This window comes from Aspergillus ruber (genome assembly GCF_000600275.1).
Source record: "Aspergillus ruber CBS 135680 unplaced genomic scaffold scaffold00015, whole genome shotgun sequence".
NCBI lineage: Eukaryota > Fungi > Ascomycota > Eurotiomycetes > Eurotiales > Aspergillaceae > Aspergillus > Aspergillus ruber.
The window spans coordinates 224,730-237,002 of record NW_024467311.1 but is presented as its reverse complement, the minus strand read 5'-3'; the positions used below and the strand labels follow the sequence as shown (position 1 = coordinate 237,002).

At 48.0% G+C, this 12,273-nt stretch overlaps 4 protein-coding genes across 4 annotated transcripts in view; 2 read left to right on the top strand and 2 right to left on the bottom strand.

Annotated features, from left to right (window-relative positions):
- Positions 1-2,667: 2,667 nt before the first annotated feature.
- On the top strand, positions 2,668-3,894 carry EURHEDRAFT_457262 (uncharacterized protein; the record flags this gene model as incomplete). Its single annotated transcript, XM_040784417.1, has 2 exons — positions 2,668-2,727; positions 2,866-3,894. The coding sequence occupies 2 exons, from the start codon at positions 2,668-2,670 to the stop codon at positions 3,892-3,894; spliced, it is 1,089 nt and encodes a 362-aa protein (XP_040638320.1).
- An 884-nt stretch (positions 3,895-4,778) lies between these two features.
- On the bottom strand, positions 4,779-7,313 carry EURHEDRAFT_457328 (putative DNA ligase I; the record flags this gene model as incomplete). Its single annotated transcript, XM_040784423.1, has 1 exon — positions 4,779-7,313. The coding sequence occupies one exon, from the start codon at positions 7,311-7,313 to the stop codon at positions 4,779-4,781; it is 2,535 nt and encodes an 844-aa protein (XP_040638319.1).
- Positions 7,314-7,416: 103 nt separating this feature from the next.
- EURHEDRAFT_412979 (RINT-1 family protein) lies at positions 7,417-10,371 on the top strand. Its single transcript, XM_040782053.1, has 5 exons — positions 7,417-7,669; positions 7,737-7,984; positions 8,048-8,353; positions 8,414-8,558; positions 8,615-10,371. The coding sequence occupies exons 1-5, from the start codon at positions 7,523-7,525 to the stop codon at positions 10,226-10,228; spliced, it is 2,460 nt and encodes an 819-aa protein (XP_040638318.1). The 5' UTR covers positions 7,417-7,522; the 3' UTR covers positions 10,229-10,371.
- Positions 10,372-10,459: 88 nt separating this feature from the next.
- EURHEDRAFT_515796 (uncharacterized protein) overlaps positions 10,460-12,273 on the bottom strand; it is a gene marked incomplete at both ends in the record, with an annotated part of 6,533 nt that continues 4,719 nt past the window's right edge. The window contains one exon of the mRNA XM_040786413.1: positions 10,460-12,136. Within this exon, the coding sequence (XP_040638317.1) occupies positions 10,460-12,136 (1,677 nt within the window). The remainder of the gene's footprint in view (positions 12,137-12,273) is intronic.

The following is a 12,273-nucleotide window of genomic DNA, read 5'->3' as shown; positions in this document are numbered from 1 at the left end:
AAAAAAAAAAAAAAAAAAAAAGAGAGAGAGAGAGAGAGATGAGGAGAAAGAGAAAGAGGAAAGCGACCGGTTGCAGTTTGAGGACGAAGTGAAACTGACAATGGTCAACCGCCCCGCTTCAGCAATTGAGAGAGAACGAACGAAATGAGAAGAATCAGATTAAAGGAATTAAAGTAAGAGAAGAAGCAAAAGAAAAAGAGTGAAGAGAAAGAAGGGAAGGAAGAAAAAAAAGATGCCTTGGAGAAAGGCTGTGATGCTTGAGGTTGGTTTAGTTGTGATTATTACTGGTCGATCGCAGTTAGCGCCTTTAGCATATACAAGAATAACAACAGCTACGAGAGAAAAGAGAGAGAAAGGAGTCAGATTAATTAACAGCGCTGAATCCGTCGCGAATCAAAGCCCAGTGAAATTGACTAGTTTCAGTCTGGCCAGCGAGTGGATCAGGGGAGAGGGAGGCAAAAAAAATAAAGACAGCATTTAACTCAGTTCCCTGGGATTCGGGGAATGAATGCTATTGTTATGCTGAGTACGTATTAGTATTGCCGTTCAGAGGAACCAAAGGATTAATTGGATTGGAATGTAACCACGAGAACCATGTTTTCCTATCTGGAGTATAGAATAATTTGTGCAGAAGATGGAACTGGAATGCTGGTTCCTGCTCTGATATGTACACTCCCGCAGGGCATCATCCGCCGATAATTGATCGACGAGATCTGGACTTTCTCCTTTCCTATTGGTGATGACTATTCAGGGTTTTTGAGCCATTATCTTTGCAGCATTCCAGGAAAACTTCTTGCTCGTACTCCTACTACTGTACTCTGAACTTGTGCTGTTTTTAAGAAGAGCTTCTGTAACGGTAGTATACAGCTTGCCGCAAATGGTTAGTATCGATCCAATCACACAATCCAGGTCGTATTACGCGGCTCTCTCGTCTCTATCTACTCCGCGGCCGTTCCTCGATAAGACTCAATTGACAAGCATCGCCTAGAAATTTGCTAATCCATCGTCTACGAACTGGTCCGGTGTCAATGCTGAAGCTCAGACCACTCTCAAAAAGTACAAAGAAAACTGAAACAACACATCAGCAAGGTCTGTCTAGCAAGGCATAAATAGGAACCAATTCGTTTCATGACAACATGTAGGTAGGATTATGGGTCATGTCACGGGTGGTTATATATATATATGTCAAAATGTTTCACCCATGATAAATTGAACAACAATAATATATACCCCACTGGTTTGGGTATAAACTGAATCAGATAGTACACCAATGCTTTAATGCGACGTACGAAGGATTCCACGCTTGAATCAAGCTCTCAGTGTCGTTACTGTCAGCTCGCAACGCACCAGATTGGAGATGCGGGGACAAAGAACTGCAACAGTATCTCTACCTCTACGTTGCAAAATACATTATTTAGAGCCAGGACCACTTGGGCAACCCCAAAATTTATCGGTGTTACTCGTCCCGTTGCTTCTCCGGCGGTGTACCAGGTTTTTGCTAGACTCAGCCAAGATTGTCTGTCATACTCTTCCTTTGCTTTGTCGCTGCACAGCCTCTGCAACGTCTCTTTGATCCTGCTAGAAATAGCATCCCTTCTTTGCAGGGGTGGCAACCAGGGGCAGAAAACATTGTTTGACAAGCTTGTTGTTGCTAACAGGCCAGCTTCTATTGTTCTTCTGTAGCAGCTACCGGCCGGGCCTGCATTCAACTCGCATGGTTGTGGTACAAACAGGTCTCGTGTGGAAATGATGGACGGACATGGCTTTATTCGACCGAAAGAGGGAATAGGATAGAGGGATAATTTCGACACTGATTCTCTGGATATCACTGGCTAGTAATCAATAAATGTCGACAGCCGCTGTTCTCTTTTACCCTGGTATTGTCTCAAGCAGTAATCAGTAATATGGCTAGAGTGTTCTGCATTACGGCTGCATGCACTCTCTGTATGGCGGCTTCTGACAGGACCCTCATTTCAAGTTGTCTCCTGTCATACATAGACTTTGCGTGGACACAACTCTTCACATAATATAACTATTCGAATCAAATTTTTATCACCGTTGCTATCTAGATTGATATCGTTGCCCGAATCGATTCTCCAATGTAATGGACCGTACCGTCCTGACGAGTATTTTATGGTGTAGTTCATCCCGGCACACAACATCATCAACTTTTTTTTATATGTCTCCAAAAAAACGGAATAAAATAGAATAAAAAATAATAATCATGTGGAAAAACATCTGTACCCTGGTCTAACTCTGCATTCATTCATGACTGCGCGAGGGGATACCACTGTGGATGGCACGCGTTTCCGGGCTTGCTGCCGCTCCACCTTCTCTCTTCTCTGGCTTTCTCTCTTTGTCCGCCTCTGTCAAAGCAGTTTCTTCCTTCGTCATAACTTGCTTCATAACCCCAGTCCAATTGACAGACATTTTAGTTCCTATTTGTCTGTTTGCATCATTGTCATCATTTCTCCAATTGGTCCTTTTATATTTCGATTTTCGGTCATTGACTGTCATTCTCCATCCCTTCCTATCTCTCGTTTGCTGGGATCTCCCTTCTCCAACCTCATATCTTCTCCCTTTCTGGCTGCCTGGGATTCTATGAGTACACTTACATACCTTCCCTCGTGGGTAAATTGATCGTCTATTGTGTATTGAATCCAAGCAATGATCCCCAACCAGCCTCCCAGCTCCGACAAGACCATCCGGAAAATTGACATTGCACAGGTGAGTACCTATCCCAACCAGTGAGAAGATGGGATTTCTTCGCTTGAAATGGCAAAATTTACGTTTTAACTATACCTGGAATTCGAAATTCATTTTTCACTTTCTTTTTCCTTTGCTGACCAAGTGGCTTCAATCCAGGTCTCTCTCAGTCTTCAAGATCGGTTAGGCCTCGCCAAAGTCAAATACCAAAACGGCCGTCTACATAAACTAGACGCTTCTCGGAATGAGAATCGGAAAGCACTCTTTCTGGACAGTGATAACAAACCCTCCGACTCCTCGTCCAGCCTCTCCCGCAGCCGTTGCGAAACGCCCTTGACATCGCCCCCTTTACATACTTCGACATACTCGAAAGAGCTGCCTCGATCCTCTCGGAATAAGCATGCGGCCACATTCAATTCTCACCTGATGCAGCCCATGTTGTCGGCCAGTCGAAAACGGATAAGGTCGGATCTGAGTCCTGAGCGTACGGCTAAAGCTCCACGGGTTTCTTGGAAGAGTACATATCAGCTACCAGAATCTTCTCCGGGCTTCAGTCGACGTCCTCGGAATGCAATCAATCACCCACCTCTCCTGTCCGAAAGTGCAACCATTCCGGAGCTCTCGTCGCCTGCCCCGTATCATGCTCATTCGGACGATGACAATGATCCAGACCTTCCTGTCCACAGTTTCCAGCATGTCAGCTCCATGGTGAGCTCGTCCCCCCCTCGTACTCCTCCGCCCAGACATTCTCGCCAATCCCGAACAGAGCGAGAATTGCAGAACGAGAATGGTGCGGACCTGCTTCTCTTCTTAGCCAATTCACCTACTCCGGCCAGGACGGCAGTGAAGACACAACCGCGGGATTTTCCACCCTCCACTCCACCCAGCCAGCATGCTGTATTGCCTGGGCTGACACCCACACCCGGTGGTGGAGGACTCTTTGGTAATATCGGGACTCCCAACCAACAATTCAATTTTGCCGATTTTGTCAATGTGACTCCGAGTCCCGCACAGCCCCCATGGGGCGGTCGTACTCCCGGGGGTCCTACACGAACGCCTCTTGCAGCCAGAGATGCTAGAAAACGGCTCAACTTTGACAATCTTGTACCACCAAGTGCTGAGAGCCCCAAGAACCGTGAGAAGGGGTCGGACGCGCCCTTACAACTGGGTGGAGAATTACGACCTTAGGCGTCGTGACCACTCTTTGCCATTTTTTCTCTGTCTATTTTCCTCATTACGACTGTTAATGATCTGATCACCCTACATGTACAAATTGGTGGATGCCCTCATCCCGACCACCAGTCTTGCCTGTCGGCAGCGCTTTTCATTGTTGCTCCCACCTTGGGAAGCCCTTCAGGCTTGTGATGCCTTGCCAATTCAATCTCGAATTAATCTGCATACATCGACTGCCTACCATACCCTTTTCCTATGTTTTTATTCTTGCATATCATTTCCTTTGTGTGGCACGTGATGAAAACCAGTACCCTTTTGTTGTCTATCTTATTATTTGTTGGATTTGATGTCGAATTTTTGATTTATTGTCAGCCACCTCATTTATACCGAGGGGCATGATCTCACATTTTATGACCCATGCATGTCAGAGACCGGCGACGTATCGTCTTCTGTTCAATTCGGAATTTACATTTGATTGTTTTCTATAGCTTTTATTGTAGTCCTTATGCTGCATGTGAAATAGCAATAAGAGACTACACAGATTACTCATTAATACAGTAATTTTTCATGCCTGCAAGCCCCTCTCTACCTCCACCTGCCCCCGAAATCAAAACAGCCATTGCTCAAGAAAAAGTTTTTTCCCCCACGCGTATCACGCGTCATATGATGTCACATATGCCAATTTCGCGTTTCCATAACTTCTTAAAGAGGACTAGTCTCACCTCGGAGTTTTAGCTATTTGGCTTAGGCTTTGGTGCCTTTCCTGATTCGGAATAAATCTAGATCTTGTGTGGGGAAAGCACGTGATACAAATCAACATTATATTATATAGTTAGTCCTAGTATTTTCTTTTCATGAATTGTTTATACATATCGGCAGAAATATGAACGAAACAGCTACTACACCTCCATCCCATTATTAGAAAACTCAGGCTCCCCCTCCAACTTCGACCTCTCTACCTGCTTCCTCCACAAAACCGCCAAATCATCTCCCGTACTCGCCTCATCAACAGACTTGTCCTCCCTCACTTTCAAAAATCTCGGAAACCGCAAACTCAGTCCCCGTTCCTCACTCACTAACCCTATCGCAGCCCGATACGTCGGACTCAGCGTGATATCCGCAAATGCCATCTCCCAGACCTCCTGCGGCTCGAACCACACGTCCGGCTCACCGGGATACTCGACGTAGCTTGGCCTTGAGATGAGGTTCGTGGAGCCTTCGGCGTATTTATCTTTGTTGGATAAATAGAATTTGTCTGTAAACCCGGACATGCATTTCGTGACTGCTTCTAAGCTGCCAGAGTCCGGGTTCCGGACGGCGAGGAGGATTGGAGACCACCATCTTGCTTTGCGGCCTTGGCCGTGCCAGCCCGCGACGGGGACTAGATCGAGGGTTTCGGAGGAGGTGGTGTAGTCTTTTTTTACTTTGAGCCAGGAATCTAGGCGCTTGTCAGGTTCGTAGGTGGAGAGGAGGGGTTTGCGGCGGTTGGATTTTTCTTTAGTAAGTTTGGTTTTTTCATTTTCGTCGGGCTTGAGGTAGGATTCTGTAGTTGTGAGGTCGCTGCTGGGAATATCTTCGATTTGGGGATTAATTAGTGGTGGATCGGAGGTATTGTCAAGGACTTTCACCATGATGCCTTCGCATTTGACATCTGTGGCGCTTTTGAAAAACTCGAGGACTGTTTCAGAGTCGGCGGATGTTGCGTCGAGGCTTTTGACCCAGGTGAATTGGTTCGGGATCTCCACAAATAAGCCCCGGAGGAGTTCTCGTCGTTCGCGGAATGGTCGGTCGAGTAGTGGTTCACCATTTAAGTACATCAGATCAAATGCGAAGAGACAGACGTTGATTTTGATATCTTCGATCTCAACGTTCTTCTTTGCTCTGTTGGTAAGGACTTGGAATGGTAATAGTTCCCCGGTCTCACGGTTCACAGCAACGACCTCTCCTTCGAGAATGAAGCTAGAAACACTTTCTCCCCGTATTTGCGGGACTATTGATACCAGGTCTGGGTACTTGTCCGTCATTTGTTCGAGATGGCGAGAGAAGATGGATATTTTCCCGCTTTCATCACAATGAACTTGGGCTCGTTGCCCGTCGTATTTATATTCACAGCTGAAATTCCTTCCTTGCAGTTTGGTAAGCATCTCTGACAGGTCTCTTGTGATGCTCCCTAACATTGGCCTCAGTGGGATGTGCATCTGCAAACCACATTGCAGTAAAAGCTCTCCAGATGCTCCAATATTGAGTAGACAAGGGACGAGGTCGTTGTAATTCGGGTGTCTGGCGTGGGAAGCCTTGACAATTTCCTCTGCATGTGCATAAATCTCGGATAGTTCGTCTTTCTTGAGACGCGCCAGGTCCTGTTGAGGGTGGACGCTAAACTCTGAACCCTTGGGCTTGGAATGTATAACTGCCCGCGCCAGCGCAATGAGCATGGTTGTCTTTACAGCGCCAATTCGGAGGTTTTGAGCGAGCGTTCGGACAATATAGCGACTTTCTTCCGCACCGCGTGCATCTTGTAGTAACTTTTCGACGATTCTCTGTTTCATTTCCTGACTCCCTTGACCTTTGCTCATAGCGGTCTTGAGAAGTGACTCGTATACCCCTTTGATCTTCAGAGGCTTGGGTCTTGCTAACGTGAAGCTTTGCTTTTTCTTCGCTTCAAACGCCACATCGCCAGCATCTCCGTGTCTGTCGTAGAGTGCCTTGAGTCCTTGGCTATTCAATCCATAGACTTTCTTCAGTGCTTTAGATATTGACGAGCCCCCAAGACCAAGTTCGACCTCTATATATGGAGGCGATATTGAGTTCGTCGCGAGCCATACCGCCGGGAGAACGCTGCTGGGGTCACTCTCTATCAGGATCCGTAGGAGATTGACTAGCGTATCAACGATACGAATCCGGCTAGTTGTTGCATTCACTAGAATAAAGGCTCTGGTGAGTAGAGCGTATGTCGCATCTCCTCCTTCCGTAGCCCAATGCGATTGCAGCTCTTCTGCGTAGCTCGCAGCGTCGAATGTCAATGGACTCTGGTCCAAGGGAATTGAGAGAGTGACTGTGTCTTCCGTGCCTGCAGATGGCTGTAAGGAGAGGGTGTTTTTCTTTTGCGCCTTATATTTTGGATCTTCTGTTAATGTGACTGGGGTAATTGAGGTTGTCTCCGTAGTACTAATAGTAGTAGGTTCGGGATCTCGAGTTGTTGAAGCTAGGGAGCCTTCCTCTTCATCCCATTCTTTTTGGAGTTTGCGTGCAAGTGCTTCATCTGAAAGTGTTTGCTCTGTGTTATGAGCCGTATCGGTCAATTCGTTCGCTGAATTTGCTGCTTCCTCTGTTTTCTTGGTCGCTTGGCCCTGGAAGAATGACGCTATGCTCCGCGTTTGCTGCAGAGCGGATTCTGGGGTATTCCTCTTGCGCTTTTTGGCTGGACTGGACATCTTATTAATGACCAATGACAGGCAAAAAAAAAAAAAAAAAAAAAAAAACGAAATTGTATTAAGAGTAGATTGTATATATTAAGTGGATGTCGCAAAGGACTATTTCGTCACCGGCCCGAATAAAAGGCGGCGGTGATCGTTTGGCGACGACACCTTGCGCCCTGCTTTGGAATTTCTCCCTCCAAGTTTCAACCATATAGACATCAACAATGGCGGCCATACCAGCTTTGTCGTCGCATGAACGGACAAGAGTCGAAGACTATCTTAATGACAAGATCCAGGTCTCTGGGGACTTTGAGGGTCTGGACTCATTGCTTAACAGTCTACGGGCCCAGCATGAGCTCCAACGGAAACAGGTACTTCCCTACCTACTCATCTTGTCATTGTTCCCTTATTTATTCTTGGCTAATGCATAAATTATAGTTAGCAGAAGCCCAAGAAGCTCTTTCGATTGCCACCACAGCCTCCAATGACCACGTCGAAGCTACCAGAAAACGAGCCGAAGCGTTCAACGAGGAACAAGCCGACATCGACAGGCGCTTGAGAGCTATGACGAAATCGGACGCCAGCGATGAAGCTGCGCATAGATTTGAATCATCAATGGACAAGCTGCGACGGCTAGAGATATCACGCGGCTATGTCGCTCTACTCAAGGAGTCAAATGAGTTGAGGTACTTCAGTCTCTTGTTTCCTCGCGGAGCTTATCGGTGATCGCTGACTGAAGTCGAATGTAGTAAGGAAGCCTTGAAAAATGTATCCTCGATGCCGCAACTCGCCCTAGAGCCGTACGCCCGATTAAAGAATATCGTCTCGTCGCTGAAAGCCGCGCAACCCGCTGCCGAAGGAGCCGCTCCTCATTTGGTGGACTATGTCGAGAAGCTTGCAATGGGGTTGAGAGAACATATGAAACAGGACTTCACCAGCCGGCTACAGAAGAGCCTCGAACAAATGAAGTGGCCATTGAAAGACCTACAACTTTCCGAGGATCTGTTGGCACAGTGGAGAAGTAATGTGGAATTGTTGTTGGGTTTGCAGATACCGTATGAACTCATTTTGTTCCAGAACCGCATTTGGGGTATCCACTAACTTGCGTCTACCAGAGATCTCCAAAGACGCAATGTTTATACTGAACAATCCGGTCTTGAGCCTCCGATTCTACTTCCATTGGAAGTGATGGTACACCCGCTCGAGCTTCGATTCAAGTACCACTTCAGCGGTGACAAGCCAACCAACAGACTTGACAAGGTATGTAATATCAAACAGTGTAGTTAAGGAGATGCAGTCTAACAGTGCCATCAAAGCCTGAATATTTCCTAGCTCATGTTTCGGACTTGATGAATACCTATGGCGGCTTCTTCGCTTCTTACCTTCAACCCATCTTCAGCGAGAAAGCTCAGACCGTCGGATCTGACTTGGAATGGAATTTCTGTGACGCACCTCATGCCTTTATTACGTCCTTGTTGCCCATTATAAGACAGAAAACCAAGACTCTTCTTCCGCAGATCTCGAATCATCCTCAATTGCTCAGTCACCTTGTCCACGAACTGATGAACTTCGACACTGGAGTCCGCGAATCGTGGAACTATCTGCCAAATCCTTATTCCAACGATAACTGGAAGGGAATGACCTGGGATGTTTTGACAAGGCAAGGCTGGTTTGACCGTTGGCTCGAGGTTGAAAAAGACTTTGCGCTGGCACGCTATAAGGACATCATAGATACACCGGACAGTGGACATATTGACTACGAAGGGGTAGAGATGTCAGCTACCAAACCGACCAAGGCTGCTATTCGCGTGAACGACTTGCTCGAAACGATAACCGATCGATACCAGCCCTTGACCTCATTTGGTCAGAAGTTGCGCTTTCTCATCGATATTCAGATCACTATTTTCGACCAGTTCCATGAACGCTTGGGCTCTGCGCTAGAGGCCTATCTCGCTATGACATCAACGATTGGTCGCACGGTGCAGGGATCAGACGGACAAGCCAGTGTGGAGGGTGTCGCAGGACTAGAACGACTCTGCAGGGTATTCGGGAGTGCAGAGTATCTGGAAAAGAAGATGGAAGATTGGAGCAACGATCTATTCTTTGTTGAGCTCTGGACAGAGCTCCAAGAACGCGTCAAGCAGAACAAAAACAATAAACACCTAACCGGCGATATGTCCGTTGCGGACGTCGCATCTCGCACATCACAGGCCGTTGCAAATGGGCAATCTAGCAATGACCAACACTCCAACCCCGACGGTGCACTCTTCGACGAGACAGCTCTCGCCTATCGTCGCCTCAGACTACAGTCCGAATCCATTATAACCTCCACCATAACTTCGAACACGCTCTCTGCCCTGAAACCATATTCCCGGGTCTCGACATGGGCAAGCCTTTCGACTGGCTCCCCTTCCTCCCTACCCCCATCCGCTGATCTAGCACCGACAATGCGCACACTGTCCACAAACATCTCCTTCCTCTCACGCGCATTGGGAGTCGCTCCCCTTCGACGTATCACTCGCCAGGTCCTTATTCCAATCCAGAACTTTATCTGGGGTAACATCCTCATGAGAAACACCTTCTCAGCCGCGGGAGCGTCGCAGCTAATCAGTGACGTTGACCATCTTTGCAGCGTTGTGGACTCTTCTCTCGGATCGATGGGCCACGCAGGCGATTCGATCCGGACAATGAAGAAACTCAACGAGGGTCTCCTGCTTCTTGGCTTGAATGCGCAGAGACATGATGAGGGGGGAACGGCAGAATCTGGAGAAGGAGAGGCAGATACGCGAGTTGGCCTCTGGGGTGTGGAGAAGAGGCTATTTAAGGATAATGAAAGTGCAAGGGAGATGCTTGCTGAGTTGGAGATTGAAAACTTGACTGAGTCTGAAGCACGGACAGTGCTCGAGAAGAGGGTTGAGATCGCCAGCTAGCTTGCACTGAGGGGAATATGTTCATTTTTATTTGTTCAATAAATATTTGAGATATCCAAAAAGCTCTAAGGCTTCGTTATATACATGCACTTGGTCTATAAATCAATAAGTAACACACCGAATCGATATCTGTATGGTTAGTAAGGGAACCATTCCCGTATATCCCAAGATCTAAAATGTATGAACAAAAAGTATGTACCCAGAATGACCGAAATAACAGAGGGGCAGAATTTAATGATGAACCACAGGCCCATGGCCTTTCTCGCCAGGTCTCCTGCGAACCCCAGCCGGGGAGGCAGAATCGGCAGAATCTGCTTTCAGCTTCTCAACAACCACAGGGCCCGTCTCCTCAATAACCCGCGCAAGCGCCTCAACAGTCTCCCTTGCCGTGGTGATGTTAACCACACAACGGAAGAACTTCCCATCACCCACAGCATCCGCATCACCACTAGGTGGCGCATAGTCAACCATGAAGCCCTTATCCACGATAGCCTTTGTCACCAGTTCAGTGACCTTGCTATTCTGCTGACCGCGCTTCTCCTCATTGGACACGACGCCTGCAGCATAGCGCGGGTAGACGAACTCCTTTCCAGGAGCGTAGTAGAAGCAGACCTGGAGACATGGGGGCGGGTTCTTACCGATGAGGATGAAGTTGGGGTTCTGTTCAATTATGCTGGCGAGGTGAGCTGCGACGTCGCAGGCGGAGTCAATTTGTGACTCATAGCCTTCCGTACCGTAGTATGTCCAGCCCAGGAAGAGTTTGAGAGAGTCTGCGCGGCGGCCGCATTGGAGGGTTAAGTCTGCTAGGTCCCAGACCTCTGGGGAATCAATTGCGACTTCTGACTTGACGGGGCCGCCGTCGTTGGTCTCGTCCTCGTTGTGGAACAGGTAACCGGCCGGGAGAGTGTTGGCTTTGTGAAATTGTCGGAGATCGGAGGCTAGAAGGTATGAGCAGGTAACAGGGACTCCAAGCATCTTGTGCGGGTTGATTGCGATGCTGTCTGCCTTTTCAGCACCTGCGAGCTTCTGTGCCTGGCGCTTGGAGAAAGCAAACGAGCCTCCCCAGGAGCCGTCGACATGGAGCCATAACCGGTACTTTTTGCAAATGGCAGCAATCTCGTCAAAAGGGTCAAATGACCCCATGACCGTTGTCCCCGCTGTGGCATTGACATAGAACGGCGTGCGGCCCTCGCCAAGGGCCTTCAGTACCAATCTTTCCAACTCAGCCGGAATCATCCGGCCTTGTTTGTCAATGGACACAGCCCAGGCAGCATTACTGCCGAGTCCCAGCATCTGTGCCGCCTTCTCAATACTATAATGCCCATGCGCACTGGTAAACATCACGAATTTATACCCCCCATTGCCCTCCGCCTTGGTATCGGGGAACAGACTGTTGCGCGCAATGACAATCGACGTCGTATTCGAAGCAGAACCACCCTGAACCGAAATACCACCAGCACGGGGACCATCAAGCCCAAATAGCGAGGCCAATTGCTGCCCAGTATGTTTCTCAATGACCGTCAACGCCGGCGAAACCTGATAAACATGGACGTTTGTATTGAGAGTCGCCAGGATCAGTTCCGCAGCAACCCCGGGAGCGTTCGTTGATGCATAGAGCTTGTCGAGGAAACCCTGGTGCCAGGTATTGACTGAGTATCGCAGGACCTTGCGGAGCACTTCAATCAGACCCTCTTGTCTGGTGCCCTTCTTTGGCAGTTCGAGTTGTAGGATATCCCGGAGTTCCTCAGGCTTCTTGTAGTCCACTAGCGATGTACTCGGATTTGTGATATTTCCATTTTTGATCTTGCTGAAGCTCTTTGATCCGTTCGTTGCGCTTTCATGGCCGGAGGGGGTCTCGTCTGCGGACTGGATGAATGGAATCAAGAGGTCTTCGACTGCGTTGAGGAGCTGCGCGCATAACCATTGTCAGCTGGTGCACTATCGGTAAGAATCTATGATATTGAAGATATGGAAGAGTTTCAATTTGATGACTGCCTGCATCCATTTCTACATGCGCAATGGCAAGCAAAAAAAAAAAAAAAAAA